This window comes from Coptis chinensis, chromosome 1 (assembly GCF_015680905.1).
Source record: "Coptis chinensis isolate HL-2020 chromosome 1, ASM1568090v1, whole genome shotgun sequence".
Classification (NCBI taxonomy): Eukaryota; Viridiplantae; Streptophyta; class Magnoliopsida; order Ranunculales; family Ranunculaceae; genus Coptis; species Coptis chinensis.
Genome location: NC_141456.1, coordinates 27,113,609 through 27,134,011, shown reverse-complemented (window position 1 = coordinate 27,134,011; position 20,403 = coordinate 27,113,609). Strand labels below are relative to the sequence as shown.

Below are 20,403 nucleotides of genomic sequence, written 5' to 3'. Positions count from 1 at the left end.
AGCTCACATTGTGTTTCCAATTTCCACTATATCCAATTGGAACTTTCAATTGGTGCAAAGTTCTGCATATAATTTTCTCTCACGAGCGGGAAAGACAAAAAGGTGCCTTAGGATATGATAACTTCCCATCCTTTTCCACTGGCCACAGTTTTTTTTTTTTTTTTTTTTTTTTATCTTCATAGCCTTTTAGGTCTTTACGGGCTTCCATCCCATCCTTAGATTTGGGGGCGTCCATGATCAAGGCAAGGAGGTTTTCTGCTACATTTTTCTCCACGTGCATCACATCTACATTGTGACGAATAGGAAGGAACTGTGGCAAGCAACATTTATGTTATGATGTTATCATAAGCAAGATGGAATATACTATATAGAAAAAAAAGGACAAAATAAGTAAGTACCTCCCAATATGGTAATTTAAAGAAGATAGAATCCTTTGACCAAGCAGTCAATTTTACCTCTCTTGCAGACCTCTTCCTCTTCTTACCATTCACCTTACCATATATAGTCGGAATTTGACTCATTTTCAGCTTCACTACTGAACCACTCAAACGAGGAGGATGCTCATCATGTTCTTCCTTTCTATTAAATTGGGATTTCTGAGTTCTAAAAGGATGATTTTTGTCTTTTAGAAACTTTATACACCCCATGTATGCATAAAAAAATTCCCATGTTTTAACCATCTCGAATCTATCCCTTCACTACAAACGGGGCAAGCATACCTTCCAAAGCAGATCTTGCACCCCGAAAGATGGCCCAATGCGGAAAATCGTTAATAGTCCACAATAAAATTGCTTTCATGTTAAACATCTTTTACTTGTAGGAATCATATGTATCAAACCCCCTTCAACCACAAGTTCCCTGAATTCTTCAATAAGTGGTTGCAAGTAAACATCAATATCATCTCTGGACTACTTGGACCCGGAATGAGTAGTGTTAGCATGACAAACTCTTTGCGCATGCACAAAGATGGAGGAAGGTTATAAGGTACTATCATCACAGGCCAAGTACTATGAATACTGTTTTTGTTACCAAAAGGATTAAATCCATCGGTAGCTAGTCCTAATCGAACATTTCGTTTCTCTCCAGAAAAATCAGGCCACTGATAGTTAACTGATTTCCAGCAAGAAGAATCTACTGGATGACGCATATCACTTGAGTTTTCAACTGAGTTTGCATGCCAAGTCATATTTTCTGCAAGCCATGACACGCTATACATTTTCTGCAATCTTTCAGTTATAGGAAAGTACCTAAGCTTCTTTTGTGGAATAGGTTTAGCCCTTGGCTTGGACTTTTGGACTGGTTTTCATCTGCTTACACCGCAAGTGGGACACGTATTTCTATCCACATTGCCTTTCCAATACAAAATACAATCATTTGGGCAAGCATGGATAACCTCGCACTTCATACGCAATGACTTTATCATTTTTTTAGCACCTGATGTTTTCACGGGCACCGTATTGTTATCTGGTAGAATCCTCTTCAAAAATTCCAACAGATTTGTGAAACTATTGTTGGACCACCTATGTTTAGCCTTCATGCCCAACAACTCAATTGTAGCTGACAACTTCGTATCCTCGCCATGCATGACACAAAGGATACAATGGCAGTAATGCATCCTCCATTAATTTTTTGTATCGATTATCCTCAGGTAAATTACTTTGAATATCATTTTCTAAACTATTAATATCACGAGCATCATCATTATCATCAACTTCATCCAGGCATGCCTCTAAATCATTTGGATGATTACGTCCAAATGTATCATTCACCATGTCCACCATCCTTGGGAATATAATTTCATCGTTGACAATAGTCGAGGTACTAGCACCAACACCAACATTTACATCATTTCTAGAAAAAGGCTCTCCATGTTGCACCCACAATGTATAAGAGGTTACCATACCCTTTGTAATCAGATGGAAAAAAATATCTTCAGCTGATCTCTTCTCTAGGTTACGGCATTGCACACAAGGACAGCAGTACCAATCAATTTCTTTTCCCAAACTATCTTGTGTAAATTTAATGAATGATCGAGCACCTTCGATAAATCCAGTAGACAATGTTGGCAACTTCATCCATGTCTTACTAATTGGCAGCGTCGTAGACATCTTTATCAAACAAATAAGCTATTAACCAAATAAGGTAGCATATTAATGAAAAAGTGTGACTTTTAGTATTATGCGCGCATATATATGTATTATATACTCAAGCAAGTGATATTATATCATGAAGACAAGTTAATTAAACTTATACCATCCATTTAATATGCTTTCAAAAACATTTGCACAAAAGAAAGAACTATGCATCATTTTACAGTAAAACATGTTGTGCGCATAGTAGTAAGAGAATCTATGACACTGCCAAGCTAGAAGATATGCAACAACAACCACATTGTCGCGCGCCTAGTACTCCAGCTTTAAGACGAGGTGTGTTAAAGAACTCGAAGCCCAAAAATGGAGTAATAACGAATATTATACGTACATGGAGGTAGCAGGACTGGCGGATTGAGTAGATAGGCCTTTAATGCTTTTTGAGTCATCCCAATAATGTCCTATGTTTAGGGGGTTAAAGGCATATGTTACGCGGAGAAATTGATATGGAATCGCCTTGTACCTCATGTCAATCAGAAATTGAAACTACTAAATCCCCTTCACTTTTAGAGGGACAACTTGAAAGAAAAAGACTTGAAATGGAATGAACAGTTCTAGTTTAAGAAAATGGGGTGGGAGAGAGCTCTAACCACTGAACTGCCAATGAAGCCTGCTCGATGCCGGAAGGGAAGCTCAACGACTGGGAACGTACGCCGCTAGTAGGCTCATGCCCAACTCATTCCAACTATCAAAACAAGAACTCACAGTGAGCCATATTTCTGTCCCGAAACCCCTTCTTATGGGGGAGACGGCTCAAAACACTCATCCCCATCAAGAATTCGGACAAGTAGGCAGCGATAATACGAGGTAGATCAGAATTAACTCCTTTTTCTTTTTAAAGCGATGAAGAAAATAGAGCAGAGCCGATCTTAAGTTGTTCTCTTGCCAACCAGCCTCTTTCGCCACTTGTGGGTGGGCGGAAAGGATCGATCGCGGGAGCAAGGATTGGAGACCGATTAATCCTTCCATGGCCCAAGACCCACTATATTCTATTCTATCTTTCGGCTCTATCCCTCCTTTCGTGAAAGTGATTATGGAAGTTACTTTACTTTCACTTACATCCCTCCGGAGGATCTTTGGCCAAAAATCGAAGTTACATCCCTAGCCAACGGATTCAGAAGACAGAAGCGGAACCGATGAGCTAGCTTACTAGCTCGACCGGGTTATTAGATTGGACAGAAGACTGGTATCTCCCTCAAACTACAAGCCGGATTAGTAAAAGGCTTAATGAAGGAAATGACCGGTTGGCTCAACGCCAATACCTGAATATGGATTTCTTCTGGCCGAGGAGACAGTCGAAGTTCAAGCATAGGTTCAAAGCTTTGGGACCCGATGGATGGATGGTAGAATGAAAAGAGAGATTAATGGCTGTACATAAAGGCATATTCCCCTCGGGAAGGCCCGCCACGGGCAAGGTTGGTCGAGGGAGGGGGAAAAAGATTAAAAGCGATGGGAGGGTTGAATGGGTTGATTGATCGCTGCTGGGGCATCCGAAGGAAGGGTGAGCAGAAAAGAAGGACATTTGGATGGAGGGGTTTGAGAGATGGCTTTGATAGTGCAGTTAAGGATCGAAGGTTGAAGGCTCGGCTTCATCAATAGCATCATATAGAATTTACTCGCTACGGTGAAACAGTGGTGAGACTTCGGGGTTATGGATCCTAATATTCGATTGAATGTTTAGGCAAAGACTACTGTTTAATATTTGTCCGAGTCTTCCCCATCAATTGAAGATGTTGGACTTTAGACCAAGGTACCGGCACTAGGAAGAAAAATGAGGGATCTCCTCTTGTTACGTAGAGTCTTTCTCTCCTCATTCTCGCCCCTTAGTTGATTAGTATGACTCTCCCGATTCTCACTCTTGCATTTCAAAAAACCCCTTGATCTAGAGGAAGATCTCCGTTCCCCACAACTTCGTAAAACATCTCGAACTTCGCCGTCAAAGGGATGGGCCCTAGATGGAGAATTGATAGACGGATACCGGCCCACGTATGTGAATATAGAAAAAATCTGGTTATAACTCAACTCCAATTCCATCTATCCCTCTCTTTCCCGCCTTTAGTATTGAATCCCTTCTTGAAAGCCTTCTTCCCCGAAGTCCGAGCCCTAGGATAGAGCAAGAGCAGCAACCTAGCTTCCTTTTCACCCTTCCTATCTTAGTATCCCGATGGGAAGTAAGGACAGATAAGCAAGGAAAGAAAAGACTGGATGAGGTAGCTCTTGTTGGTTCTTGGCAGTCCGGAAAACATGTAGCTACTTTGACCGGAGGTTTAGAGCAAGATATATTGAATTAGCACTCATTAGATGGAGCTAGCTCTTTTTGCGGCGGTGAGAAAGAACCGCATGCCACTTGACTAGCCTTCCTACCCTTAGCAGCCTCCACCGATTAACTGAATTCGGCTGGCCAACTACTATTAGTAGAAGCCGGCGTTGCCCTCTTGGTGGAATCAATAACGCACCAGACTCTTTCCTTCTTGGACTATTAAAGGAGGCCAATTTCATAAGCTGAAAAAAAAATGTCATTCCTCTGCCGTCTAAACAACTACGCAATAAGCTTTGTATTCAAGTGACGGGCTTCTGATTCTTAACCTACGGATTTGAGTTTCTTTTTGAAGAAGATTCACACTAATATAGTAGTCCTGGATGAGTGAGTTTGGTCCTTATTAAACCCGCCATACCGTTATTGCCGACCTGAAATCCGCTATCAACTTAGGTAAATGTACTAGACTACCAGTTCTCTATGCCACCGAACCGAATGTATATAAAGCATAGACCAACTACATATACAATGTGCAAATAAAAAACACAAAATGAGGACAAAGGCTTCTTATATATAGTTTTGTATTAAACAATCAAACTAAAAATTATCAATTAAGACTTAAAAATTAACATATTTAAGAGTTGCAAAGAGGTGATTTTGTCCCTTATCAATCATAAATAATTTTGTTTTTGTACTTCAGCAATCACAGGTCCACTATTCATGAATTATCAATTGCAAGCTAATAAGTATCTAATCGTATCAAACATATAAAACCATGAGGTTACGTTAATCGACCAGTGACCGACCTTACTTACCCCCCTTACTGATCGTCACGTTATAATGTCTCTTAGTTCAATAGTGTCTACAAGAGAGGCTTCTCTTAGTTCAATCTCTATTCCGTTTTGGCTTCACTAATTGGGTTAAACATCAAAACCACAAAGTTTGACTCTCTGGTGAGAGTGTTACTACCAGTCAAGATTGAAAAAGTGACTATCAATGGAGCCATCCTCCGTAGAGAAACAATACAGACTTACAAAATTAATGGACAACACCCTTACACGAAAACCAACACAACAACCAAGAAGAAGTGCAGTCAACTAAAAGAGAGCATTAGAAGTGAAGAACAAAATATCACAACTTTCTATAACAATAATTTACACAAAGATGATAATAGTTAAGATAGAGCTTTATACGATGTATTACAATGAAAATAATTACAGCTTTATACAATATACTAGTTAAGACAAAGATGATAATAGAACAATGAAAAATCACAACTTTAAACAATACTAATTTATAAACAAGACGCATATTGTTTCTCAATGCAAAGAATTTATTTAAAACAATAAAAAATATTGAACCTTTAAGAGATCGAAATCAACTGAAAATATTGCAAAGCTCGCTCCAACACATCTGCAAAAATTCACAAACTTATAAAGGGGGTTTAACAAAAAAAAATGAGAAAGGAAGGTATTTTAGACAAAGAATGGTTTTTACCAATGTTTCTAGCTACTCTTGGTTGAATATATTGTAGAGAAAGGAGCTTCTTGTTCTAGAGAGAAGAAGTCGTTCAAGCTGTTGGTGGAGAAAAAGCGGTAGGTGTTTCAGTGAAAAAGAGGAGAGCAGTTGGATGTAGGGAAAAAATTGGGGGGAAGGGTTTGCGAAAAAGAGGAGAGCAGTTGGATATAGGGAAAAAATTGGGGGGGAAGGGTTCGCGCTCGATGGTTGGAAATTCGGGGAAAATAATTTGACTTATTTGGACCGTCCAATTGTTTTTCCCAATTTCTTGATGGTTACCTACTGTGAATTCCCACAAAACCCGTCAAATAATTTATTGACAGATACTAATTGTCCATTCTTGCCTGGCCTGGGGGTAAAAATAATGTTGTTTTCATGTAGTGTCACATCGGTTAAAGTCCTCACTACACCATCATGCATCTTGATCCGTATAGTTCCAATTCCTATCGTCTTACAAGCAACGTCATTACCCATCAAAACAGAACCACCATCAATGCTCTCATAAGAAGTAAACCACTTTCTATTCGGGCACATATGGTATGAACATCCGGAATCAATAATCCACCTTTCGGCCATATAGTCTTGTGTGGACACACAGAGACTCAACTCGTCCCTTTCAGAGCCTGAAGCATAACTTGTCTCAATTTTTGCCTTACCTTTCTTCTTACCATCTCTCTTGTTCTCTTTCTTTGGGTGAGGACAATTACTTGCGTAATGTCTCTTTTCATCGCAATTATAGCACTTCACATGTGTTAAAGGCTTCTTTGACTTGGACCTAGACTTCTCATTGCTTGTAGAAGCCTTTTCATACGACCTTCCTCTTGCCACTTGCCCCTAACCTGCATCAATGCTATTCTCTACAGGTGTCTTCTTTATTAACTCATAAGAAATAAGAGCACTCTGAACTTCGTCAAGATCAACGTCTTCTCTGTTTTTAAATGTAGTCATTAGATGCTCATAGCTTTCTGGCAAGGAGAATATTAAATATGCTGTTTAATCCTCATCATCCATCTTCATGCCCACATTCAAATAATCCGCTAGGCGTCGACAGAACTCACTAACGTGCTCTTGCATCGTTGAACCATCCACCATCATGTACCGATAAAGACGTTTCTTAAAATACATCTTGTTTGTCATGCTCTTGGTCATATACATAGACTCTAGTTTGAGCCAAATATCGGCAGCAGTATTTTCTCCCATCACACTATACATGACCTTATTAGCAAGACATAACCGGATTGATGAACAAGCCTGAAGATCGAACTTTTCCTAATCATCATTACTCATACTCGCCGCCTTAGATTTAATACCCTTTAAAGCCTTGTGAAAACCTTGTTGGATGATGATGCCTTTTACTTGGACTTGCAAAATCCCAAAGTTATTCTTCCCATTAAACTTCTCTACTTCAAACCTTGCGTTTGACATCTTGGGAGCCATCTTTCAAGTTACACACAATAACCCAAAAAACAATTTCACTTCAGAATTTAATTGAATATCTTGTCTACACAAATTTTGAGCACTAAACTTAAAATACTAGGTCGTAAACCTACGCTCTGATACCAATTGTTGTGAATAGAACAATAAAAAACAATGTTACCCACAACAAATAGATCAATTCTACACAAGAATCAATCTTTCTCACTAGACGAGACTTCAACACCCTCCAAAGTATTCCCAACACTTCTCAATATCAAATAAAACAAGTATCTTATATATAAAGCGGATACCAGATTTCCCAATTAGTTCCCGTGTTCCTGGTTTTAACACAAAGTTTTTAATTGGAAGGGTACCGGAAAGTTAGACAGCCACTTATTTTTTGCTCTTCATTGAAAGGGTAAATTGGTCAACATGCTTAGCCTTTAAACCCCTTAAATTACACCCGCGAAAAAACCGACGAGTACATTCTCTTTTCTTTTTACAGATAACAAATAACTGCAAACTCTCATCTTCGTTCGTTATTTTCAAGTTTTTCTCATCGCGACCCAACTCTCCTCTCTTCATCTTTCCAAACTCTCTCCCCGACGCTTTTGTTTTTTTTTTTTTTTTTTTTTTTTTTAAATCTCTCTTATACAAAATTCCGATGCTAGAGGTATTTTGTTATTTCTTTCTTTCAATTACTACTCTCTACGAGCATTTCCTTTGACATTTTCATTTTCCATTTTTTTCAGATCCGAAGTGTTTCCCATCGTCGGCGCCGAACCAGACATCGAAGAAGAATTCCTGAAAATGAACAACAAAGACAGAGGCGTTCTATTGATCATAGAAATTGCTACCAGAGGCGTATTAATCAACAACACTTATCTTCTACCGTTAATGAAGGTTAGCCATTTCCTTATTCCTTATTCCATGTTAAAACTTTTTTCTTTCACTCTGTCTAACTTATTCTTTTTTTTAACGATTTCTTTCAGATTCCCATCAACAGCCTGTTCCTGCGACCTAACGCCTGCGACTAACAGCCTCATTGCAAATTTTCAGAAACATAAACACGGATTTAGGTGACATTTATTGTTGTTCCTGTTTGATGCTTTTAGTTCTTCTACATCTCTCAGACGCACTTTTTTTTCCCTTTTGTGCTTATCTTTTTACTCAATCAACACTTTCCAGGGAGACCCAGCTCGCATGTAATGTCAATAACTCTACCATCTTCGAGACCGTCTAGGATAAGTCATGGGTTTTATAGATGTGCGAGAGGTTTTGTTTTTGATCAAAGCTTTGATCCTTACATGTTGCCCGAACCTACACTTTGTCAATACTGTGGAGCCAAACAATTCATTTACGAGACATCTGAGATATGTTGTGGAAAAGGTAGAATAAAGCTTCCTAGGCCATCGGCGCCAGCCGAATTAGTTCAACTATTTCGTGATGGCGGTGACCTTGGTAAACATTTCAGAGAAAACATCCGCTCCTACAATCATATATTTGTGTTTACTTCAATGGGTGTTGATTTTGATAAAGATCTTGCAAATGGTAAAGATGGCGTCTTCTCATTTCGTGCAAGAGCTTCTATTTATCATAGGATTTGGAAGTTTGTTGCGGGACCTAATAGGAAACCTAGATATTTATAGATGTACATCTATGACATCGACCATGAGATTGAGAATCGAATTCGAAAACCTTAAATTACGAGCCGGGTGTTATATCTACGTTGAAAAATATCCTAGATAATTGCAATAATCCCTTTGTCGGCATTTTTAGACAACTTGGACAGAGAAATGATTTACGAATTGTCGGCTCATTATCAAAGAATTAAGAACGGACCGTTGGGAGCATGCTACTACCCATCATCATCACAAGTTGCCGCAGTATTGATAGGAGATCTTGATCCGAGAGAATGGAAGCGAGAGATATTATTGTACAAACACAATCGGGTGAACTTCGCCAATTCGACGACACCTGGCTGGATATTATGACCCCTTACAATATCCTCTTATGCTTCCTTTTGGTGAATATGGTTGGGACTTGGGCGTACATCGCAGTGGTACAAGAAGAATAAGTTGCCGCACCTACTATGCTTATATTTTGCAGGTATGCACAAAATTCATTCAACAGTCTTTATATTGATTATAAAAGTTTTTCCTTTTATTACAAATTGTTGCATTTTGTAACTACTACCGCTACTATTTTGTCAATTGTTAAATGAGGAAGCTACCAAAATTTACTTATGATGAAGAAAAAGCTTTGGAGGTGAGAATTTATCTCAGACAAGCTCATATATAGCTTCATTGAAATCTCTTTTTCTTTTTCCTGTTTTTTAAAATCTCTGCTTCTTCCTTTTGTATTTAGCAATATTCTTTCCTGAACACTTCAATGAGATAGATGTGAACTATTATAGGCTATATCATCAAACGATTATGAGATCATCTTGCACTCTTTTATTAATTGATCAGTGCATCTTTTCTTGAGCTTTCATTAGCTTCTTTACTTTGTATGTCCCGAACCCGGAGAAATTTCAAATTTTCATGCCTTTGCTAGCTAATCAATTGCATTGGAAGTTTACCTGTTGTGGTTTGAGGTTAGCTATGAAATACTTACTAAACGATGTTTAAGGGAAGTCACCCTCTGAATGAAGTTGAGTGAGATGTCGACTAAGCATGTGCTCTGTAAGATGCTTGGAAGTCCATGCATCCCTATTAATCAAGTTCAACATGCACAATAATAAAGTGATAAATAAACATTTATGAAACATATGGAAATTGCAGTATACAAGTTATGTTGCTGTTATGAAATCCTGGCAGTTATTGATAGTTGCAGAAATTGCCAGATTCTGTGGTTCACTTTTATTCTCAGCTTAGCCCTGCAAAATACATTTCAGATGTCGTCCCAAGCATTCTTTTTTACACTACTGTTCAGGCTTGAATTATTTTAGGCATATGGGACTGCTGTGCGAGCATTATCGTCTCTCAGTGAGCATCTCTAATTTTATGAGTGCTACCAAGTATTATGCTAATTCAAGTCTTCGTATCAAATGTTTCCAGTGTCTTAATACGACGATGCATTTAATAATATTTATTGAAATGTCATTCAACAATCTGATTTAAAAAAATATTTGCTCGCCAATGTTTGTTGTAATTCTTTCTTAAAATGTCATATATTCCATTTTGGAGTAATTTCGTCTTTCATATGTTTATCCATTTATTTATTTATGCCCTCAATTCTTTTAGTAGTTTATATATGAATTCCCATTTCTCTTATGGCTTTCATGCGCTCGTAGCCCTAAGTCACAAGCTTATATTAAACACGCCCTATAAACAGACTGTTAAACTACACATGACATTTTACGAAGAACTACTTATTTTTTTTTCAGAGGTAGGCACTGACATAGCCTCCGAGAATACTAGAGACAAAACATTATTGTTTTAAATCAAATGGGATTAATGCATGATAACTTGCTGTCATCAGAGTTTAGGACATATCAGACAATTACAACAAATTATAGAATTTAAACTCATAGTTGTTTCACAGAGTTAACAACGTCTTTGACAAAACCATATATCTAATGATCTAATGGCTCATGTTTCTACATCTTTCAGATTCGTCCCATGGAGGTCTCATTGTTCCTTTTGGGGTGTCGCCTTTTGCAACAATTTGTCGTTGATATATGTGTCAAAATTGAAACAATGAAAATGAGGTATTATCGGGATAATCAACAGAATATTAGAGCTGAACTTTACCAAGGCATTCAAGATGCATTAAATGCAGGGGAGACATCTGCAGGTGCATTATATTTGTCTTTCGATATTCATATTATTAACTAATTGGCATTCTCTTTTTTTACTTTTTATCTTTTGAAAACTAAATTATTTACACTTATGATAACTAGGCAACATTGGTAGAAGGATCATACTTCCACCGTCTCATACGGGTAGCCCTCGGGATATGCATCACCGCTATCAGGATGCAATGGCGTTGGTAAGGAGGTATGGAAAACCAAATTTATTTATAACTGTCACATGTAACTCATCTTGGCATGCAATAACACGAGAATTAGACCTTGACCTGCGTACACAAGATAGACCAGATGTGGCCACCAGAACATTCCATTCTATTTTAGGGGAACTTAAACATGATTTATTTAACAGACATATATTAGGTAGAGTGATTGCACAAGTTCATGTTATAGAATTTCAGAAAAGAGGCCTTCCACATGCTCATTTTCTCATCATTCTCCATGAAGATGATAAAATAAATAATCCTGAAGATATAGATAAGATTGTTTCTGCTGAAATTCCAGATCCTGATACGGATCCTGATTTGTATGCTGCTGTTACAAAACATATGATGCATAACGCATGTGGAACTGTTAATAGGAATGCAGTTTGTATAAAAAATGGTAGATGTAAAAGTGCATTTCCTAAGTCATTTTCATACTCGACTTCACATGGTACTGATTCATATGCTACATATATGAGACGTGATAATGGAAGGCATATAAGTGTTGGAAAATACACATTAGACAATCGTAATGTTGTTCCATACAATCCTTATCTTCTCTTAAAATATAATTGCCATATCAATGTGGAGATTTGTTCCAGCATAATTTCTGTAAAATATTTGTATAAATATGTTTATAAAGGACCTGATCGGGTGTCGTCATGGAGTTAGTAGTAAACCATCTGGTAGTGATGATGAGATAACACAATTTGTAAATGCAAGATGGATTTGCCCACCTGAAGCTTTTTGGCGATTATATAAGTTCCCTTTAAATGGCATGTTTCCTTCTGTTATAGCCTTGCAAATACATCTACCTAATAGACAACAAGTTACTTACTATAGTGGTGAACTTATAGAGGATATATTAGATGATGAACACCGGCTGAAAACCATGCTCACAGAATTTTTCAAAACAAATCTTATTAATGAGGAAGCACGCCAGTATCTGTATTTGGAGTTTCCAGAATACTTTTATTGGGATTCAACTCGTAGGGAATGGTTCCGTAGAAGTCGCAATCGCAGAACGATCAGAAGAATTGCAACAGTTTCTCCTATGGAAGGAGAACGCTATTACTTACGCCTGTTATTGTTACATGTAAGAGGTCCTACTTCTTTTAACGATTTGCTAACAGTCAATGGTGAGCATGTAGGCACTTTTAAGGAATCAGCTAGAAAAAGGGGTTTACTTGAAGATGATGACAGCATCAAAAGTTGTTTAAGCAAGGCTGCAACTACACATATGCCTCAGTCTTTAAGACGATTGTTTGCTACCATTTTAATTTATTGTCAACCAAGTGGAGTAAGACAACTTTGGAATGAATTCTACCCATTTATGATCAAGGACTATGCTTCGACAAATGATAGAAATAGAAATACCCAACTATTTATTAATTGTCTTCTGAAGGAACTTGATGATATTTTAGCTGAGAAACAAAAGAAAATCACTGATTATGATTTACCCGAAATTATTGGGGGCATTGACGAGGATATTGATTTAACAAGGCTTATTGTTGAAGAGAGATCTTTGCAAATTCCAGAAGGGGACGTTATGGCGATTCAAAACTTGAATGTTGAACAAAAACAGGCTTTTGATGAAATACTTTCATTTGTTAAAGAAAAAAAACATTCTATCTTTTTCATTGATGGACCAGGAGGTACGGGGAAGACATTCTTATATAGAGCACTTCTTGCATCTTTAAGGAATGATAATCATATTGCGATAGCGACAGCCACATCAGGGATAGCAGCCATTGCATTACATGGGGGTAGAACTGCACATTCGAGGTTCGCCATTCCAATAAATATAGATTACCTCTCGACGTGTAACATTGGTAAGCGATCTGCACTTGCCAAGCTTTTGTGTTGTGCAGATATACTTATATGGGATGAGGCAACAATGGCTCATAAACACGCTTTTGAAGCTCTTGATAGAACCTTAAAAGATATCACCGACTCCGACCTCCCTTTTGGTGGAAATTTTTTTGTTCTTGGAGGTGATTTCCGTCAAACACTTCCTGTTGTTCCGCGTTCTACAAGGGCTCAAGAGATTGACGCATCTGTTGTTAGGTCATGGTTCTGGAACAAGGTAAAAATAATTTCTCTAACATAAAATATGCGTGCACGAACTGATCCATGGTTTGATGATTTTCTATTACGTGTAGGAAATGGTGACGAGCCTTATATTGATGATGATAGAATGATTAGATTACCTGATGATATTGTATTGCCCTGGACAGGTGATTCCTCAATAAATGATCTAATAGATTTTGTTTATCCTTCACTAAGTCTTAATGGATGTAATAGTAATTACATTATTGATAGGGCTATTTTAACACCGAGGAATGATGTTGTCGATAAACTCAATAATCAGATTATAGACATGTTCCCAGGACAAGAAAAAACCTACTACTCATTTGATATTGTTCCACCTAATCTTCGGAACTTATATCAACAAGAATTTTTGAATTCTATTGCACCAGGTGGCCTGCCCCCCACATCAATTAACTCTAAAAAAGGGATGCCCAATCATGCTTCTTAGAAATATTAATCCGACTATAGGGTTCTGTAATGGTACTAGATTAATTTGTGTTCATTTCTATGATAATACTATATATGCTGAGATTGCCACTGGGCAGTTCAGAAGTAAAAAAGAGTTTATACCACGAATACCTCTCGAGCCAAATAAAAGTGAACACATGCCGTTTACTTTTATAAGGAAACAATTTCCAATTAAGCTTAGTTTCGCATTGACTATTAATAAATCACAAGGACAAACTATTCGTGATGTTGGTATATACCTTCCTGATCATGTTTTCACTCATGGCCAACTATACGTTGCATTGTCGAGGTGCGTCTCAAGAAATAACATAAAGATTTTAGTCAAAAATGGAACCTTAACTAAACGTTGTGGAACTTACACTAGAAATATTGTATATCGGGATGTGTTACTTTCAGATGATGATGATGCTATGGATGCTTTACACTAACCTTCTTTTCGTGTCGTTATGCTATCATGCAATGAATCGTTATTCCTTTGTTTTTCACTCCCTGGTTTTCATATGTACAATAAAATGTGATGAATACTTTTCTACTGCAGTTAAAATAAACAATATGGTTAGTTCGGGATACCCACCCACAGTTAATATTTGCATTTAGGTATACGTCATCCCCACCACTCCCCCACGCTTTACTTTTTAAAAAACTCTCCACGGAGATATAAACATTCATGAATTAGAGATATCATATGAGGAAATTTTTTGGGCAATCCATTGAATTCACAATATTGTCTTCCTATCTGATTTTTCTATTACACCCCCTAAAACCTATATATGTCTTTAACCACCCAATAATGCTCAAGTAGTCACTAGGATTTTTAGTAAAGAGTAGTGAGAGTGCAAATTGAACGTGCCTTAGAACGTGTAATATTTACTATGTGATTGTTTCCTTTTGTTGGTACAGAACACAGGTGCCTTTAGTTTTTTCGATGAATTTCGATTTGTAAACAAAGCAAACGCTCAAACAATTAGAATAACAACTATTAAAGGGAGGGTATCCAGACTGACCAAAAAAAAATTTAACTCCGCCAATGCATTTTGCGTTTTGCATTGCTGGTCCCAAGCCCAGATAAAGGAGGAGGGGAAATAAATTTATTTTTATGTTGTATGCTATTAGTTATCCTTAGTAGTGATAGCTTCATTTCGGAATTTAAATATACCATGTCAACCATTCTAACTTTTATTAGGAAGTGCTGACTATTGAACTTTTCTTATGAAGTGCTGACTATCAAGCTCTTACTTCCTATCGTTTCGTCCTTTTCCAATTTCAGCTTCTACATGTGGTGGTCAGCAATTTATCTGTCACTAAAGTTGATTTAAGTTTTTTTCGTGTGGGGCTGAAACAATAGACACGTCACTGAAGTTGTTCTGCAAGTACAGGTTTGTAAATGTGATATACAAGATGTGCACCCGTTAATGGGTCTATAAGATTAGGATTGAAGAATTTAACTCTGCACAAGAATATTTTGTTTTAAAAATTTGATTTATGCGTCTCCGTACGATCTGTGGACTGGCCTTTTTTTTTTATTCAAGTGTATATAGTTCTATTTATCCATCATATGACCAATTTTCCTTATATTCTCCACGTGCTTACATATTACTTTTAAACTTCGTGCAGTTTGTTCAAGATATACAAGTCATCGCATCTGCCTTTTGTTCCATTAACAATCGATTGTGACGACAAAGAGGCCAATAGAGTCAATGGTGGTGCAAAAGCTGAGATATGAACAATGTTTTCAGACTGAACTAAATTCAATTCTAGCTGTTACCGTCATTGTTATTCAACTTTAAATGATGATGCAAAAGAAGCCGATGGAAAACCGGCACCCTTCTTAACACGTGAATCATTGCATCGATACACATTGGCATCGCTCAAGTAAGAAACATTACTCTACTCCTACAACCATATTATGGATGTATTTAGTTCGAGGCTAACACAATTTCAGCTATCCGATATGCATAAACTACCAGGTGATCGTGCCGCATACCATTGGTCATATGGAGACCTATTTACACAGTTTTGGTTTATGGCCTGCGGCTTCATATTGTAAAAAAGTTATTATCAGATTACTTGACACTGGCCTTTATCCAGGGAGCATTTGTTTCGATGACAGGGCAATGATACCAGTGCCCTTAGGACATAGACATATCCATAAACAAATACATTTGTGTGATTAAGTCCTTGCCCATTGTGGTCATCTCACTGAAGCAGAGGCTGTTTTTAAAGATATGAAACTAAATAATTTGGTTCCAGATGAACCTGTCTACGCTCTCCCGTTAGTTTCATGGGGAAAGGCTGGTAAAGCTCGTAGATGGTTTCAGTATAGGGTTGCCGCAGGTCTGTGCCCTAATGTTCCAACATGCAATTATCTTCTTATTGCATTCCTTCTGCCACACCGGTTCCCTGATGCTTATGAAGTGCTACTGAGTATCCTGTTTTTGAGACTGCAACCTTCTTTACAGACTTACAAGTTGCTCCTCATCTGCTTTATAGACAGAATAATTCATGGTCATATGATTTTTTTTGTCGCGAGCTCATGACAAACACTGGCCACGCTGCTCATGCATTTCTGGTGTCCATGCCAGTTGCCGGACTATATGGTCAGAACGTGAAAGATCATGAAAGCAACTTCATTGACTCGCCAAGTTTGCCTGAACCTTTCTTGATTTCCTTCAAAACCAAGTTACTAAGAAAATTGGTATCTGTGATGTTTGATATCAGGCTTTAGAGTTTCACCAGTGGAAAATTAATGAAGCTCGCAAGTTTGAGGATGCAAAGCTTGTTGAAGAGGCAGCACTTGCAATTGCCAAGATGCAAAATGTGAGGACGCAGGCGGCCAATGAAGCTGCTGCAACATCAAAAAGGATAGCCGAACTGGAGACAAAGAGGAGGAAGGATATCGAGATTAAGGCTCTGACTGCGGCAGAAGCGAAAACCAATGTCTTGACTGCTTTGGCGAACAGTAACATACGACATAGAAGAGATCGAGATTGCTACTGATAACTTCTCAGATTCTCACGAAGATTGGTGAAGGTGGATATGGGCGGTTTATAGAGTGAGCTTTATCACACACCGGTTGCCATTAAGGTCTTAAGATCGGATGCGGCCTGGCGATGAAACAATTCCAACAAGAGGTAACATATATAGTGCTAGCGGTGGTGGTAGCATAAGTAAATAACTATGCATTTATGTCTTTATCACGAAATTTTGTATTCATGATGAACAAACATGACTACGCAGGTGGAAGTGTTAAGTCGCATTAGACATCCAAACATGGTTCTTTTGCTTTCGGCTTTCCGAGTCCGGATGCTTAGTCTACGAGTACATGGACAATGGTAGCTTAGAAGAAAGGCTCTTTAGGAGGGGAGGGACACCTACGGTTCCATGGTGGATTGATTCAAGATAGCAGCCGACATTGCAACTGGACTTCTATTCCTTCACCAAACAAAACCAGAGACCCTAGTGCATCGGGACCTTAAACCATGCAATATTCTCCTATATCACAACTATGTGACCAAGATCAGTGACGTTGGGATGGCACGTTTGGTCCCACCCTCGGTGGCCAACACGGTTACTCAATATCACATGACATCAGCAGCGGGGACATTCTGTTACATAGACCCAGAGTACCAACAAACGGGCATGCTAGGAACCAAGTCTGATATATACTCTCTAGACAAGACTATATTGTTGTCGTCATTGTTGATCTATGATACTGGAACTTCGTTCTGACATACATAACACACTTGCCTTTGTTCCTTCACATGAATTCATACAGAGATGACTATAATAAAATCATTTACACATGGTGGTAATATAGAACTGACACTCATTTTCTTCATAGAACTGCAAGCTTCCGTCCCAATTTTTTTTGTTCTATTGTAGTCTCCTTTTGAATGTCTTGACGTTATTTTTTTTTCAAGTTCCGTTTTACAAAAAACGGTAGTCGCTAACATTGCTTTTAAAGCTCAACAGAGGTTTGTCTAACAAAAAAAAATATCATAAATCTTTTTGAATTTTTTTTTATCGCTATGTAACATTGTTTATTTTGAATTACACGTTTTTAAATCATATTCAAGAATTTTATTAGGAATTACTACACGTATTAGAAATATTTTCCCACATTAATTTTTTTTCTTCCGTTTTTTTCTTGAAAAAAAAATTGGCTTAACTGCCAAGTTTTTCATTTATAAACAGTTACACAACCACTTCCCTTAAAGCCAAGAATCTGGGTTTCAGTTGAATCTATTTGAAAAGAGATACATCCTACACACCGTTTAGAATACAGATTCAGTTACTTCATACATTGACAATCCTAACTACCCTGTAACAGGTATGATAATTACTATAAATACTCAAAAAACTACATTTTCAAATCCCTCTCTTCTCCTACTTCTGTTCCATTCTCTTATACGTCATCACCAAGAACAACAAGTACCCAAATCACTCCAAAAAGGTTGGCTTTTAAATCTCCTCACTTTTAAGTTACAACTTTTAAATTTGGCATGTTGTTGCTTTATTTTTCCTTTCAACTAATTCATTGCACTTTAGGTACACGTTACAAATGGGTACAACAGAATATGTTTGATTGTCTGAATTAACTGACAGAACTCATCGGTGTAAAATTAAAGTTCGTGTCTCGAGAAGATGGACCTTAGGCAGTAAAGACTCCCAAGAGAAGAAGAAAAGATTTGATGTTGTCCTGATTGATGAACAGGTAATTCGTATAAGTCATTTATGTTACGTTACATTGAATTCTCCCCATTATGACATTGCCTAAATGCTTTTAATTATTTTCAGGGAAATCAAATTCAAGCCATTGTTCCTAAGAACCATTCGAACACATTCTTAAATGTTCTTCACGAAGGACATGTATATCACATTATTGAAAACTTCAGTGTGCAAACTAGAACAAATTCATACCGCCCCGTTCAACACGAATATCTTATACTTATTAGATGGGATACTATTGTTAGGGGATCTTCCGAAGCACACCCTGAAATTCCAAAATATAATTTTGACTTCGTTGAGTTTAACAAAATTAGGCTGCTTCCAAAAGAAAATCAGAATCTGCAAGGTAAGTTGCCGTGATATAATAGTAGTCTTTCAATTCTAAAAACATCGTTAGAAATGACTATTTCATCAAATTGTTTTTTTCAGATGTGTATGGTACGCTTGAAGGTGTTTCAGAATTGATGTTTAGAAAAGGACTTATGTTGAAAGAGATCTTCTTGAAGAATAGCAGGTTTGCTTTTCCATATGCTTATTTAGAATTTACAAAATGCATAACCAACTCTATACATTAACACAATAATATATTATCTATGCAGTGGAACTGAACTGAAAATAAATCTCTGGGAAAATGCAATACAATTGATGGATAATGTTATTACGTATGCAACGAAAAGCGGTGTTGGTTGTTGGTTAAGCTACTTGTTGGAAGCTATTATGGTGATTATATTGGATTTTTAATCTATATAGCTAGCACTTTTTCTTTTACATAACCTATTTAATCTTAAATTTTTTCTTTTTCAGATCAATACTTCCTTAATTCAACAAGCGCAACCCAATTCTATGTAAACTTGGAAATTCCAGAAGTGTTAGAATTACAAAACAGGTGATCAAATAAAATGAAAACTTATTTAAAATAAAATATACACTTTTATTAACTAGCCATTGATCAAGTATGACTATATTTTATATTTTTACAGCTCCACTTTCAAAGAAAGAAATATTTCAGTGCTACAAGCTTTGTCATCAGTTGAATGTAATATGAAGGATAGATCTTTAAGAAACAGGAAAACGCTTTCGCAAATTCTTCAGATGTTAAACGCAGATTCTGTTGTAAGTTTACTCTACATTTGCCTATCGACCATATTTAATTTTATTTTTCTCAAAATACTTACATTCCATACAGGGACAAGTCTTCACATGAAAAGCAATTATTAATGATATTGTTCATGATTATGCACCGTTCTATAAGTCTTGCACCAAAATCGGCTGCCGGAAAAAAGTTATAGCCAAAGGTGATCACTATTGGTGCAATAATTGCAACAATGCTATTCCATCTCTGGATGCTAGGTGTGTATTCATATTCTTTTTTTTTTTAAAGATATTCATTCAATACTTCTCTCGACTTTATGATTTTGATCTAATAAAAATGTATGCTAGGTATCAACTGAAAGTTCGCATTCAAGATGACACAGAAAGTACCCTAATAACTATATTTGGCGATGAAGCAGAAAAGCTACTAAAACATCCAGCTTCTGAGTTGGCTAGGCTTATCGAATCGGTAAAACCATTACAACGCTATCAAAATTTTCGCATCCGATCTTTATGCCATGCAATATATCTTTACAAAATACAACATTATAACTGAATAATTATCATTTATTGGAGTAGGCAGATGGTATCCAAACTGTTAAGGCCATAATGGATGAAATTATTGGAACTTCGATAGTGTTTGAGATAAAAATCAACCAATACAACATC

At 37.2% G+C, this 20,403-nt stretch overlaps 2 protein-coding genes, 1 long non-coding RNA gene and 1 pseudogene across 3 annotated transcripts; all 4 read left to right on the top strand.

Annotated features, from left to right (window-relative positions):
• The first annotated feature begins 11,042 nt into the window (after positions 1-11,042).
• Positions 11,043-13,465, top strand: LOC147523225 (uncharacterized). Its single transcript, XM_086569971.1, has 4 exons — positions 11,043-11,139; positions 11,246-11,342; positions 11,505-11,739; positions 11,999-13,465. Exons 1-4 carry the CDS (start codon positions 11,043-11,045, stop codon positions 13,463-13,465), a joined length of 1,896 nt encoding a protein of 631 aa, XP_086426097.1.
• A 3-nt stretch (positions 13,466-13,468) lies between these two features.
• Positions 13,469-13,894, top strand: LOC147523224 (uncharacterized). The gene has a single exon (XM_086569961.1). The coding sequence runs from the start codon at positions 13,469-13,471 to the stop codon at positions 13,892-13,894; it is 426 nt and encodes a 141-aa protein (XP_086426087.1).
• A 2,245-nt stretch (positions 13,895-16,139) lies between these two features.
• On the top strand, positions 16,140-17,643 carry LOC147523223 (U-box domain-containing protein 34-like; annotated as a pseudogene).
• A 539-nt stretch (positions 17,644-18,182) lies between these two features.
• Positions 18,183-18,771, top strand: LOC147523222 (uncharacterized). Its single transcript, XR_015196129.1, has 3 exons — positions 18,183-18,367; positions 18,463-18,628; positions 18,712-18,771. It is a non-coding gene; the product is annotated as an uncharacterized LOC147523222 (long non-coding RNA).
• The last annotated feature ends 1,632 nt before the right edge of the window (positions 18,772-20,403 follow it).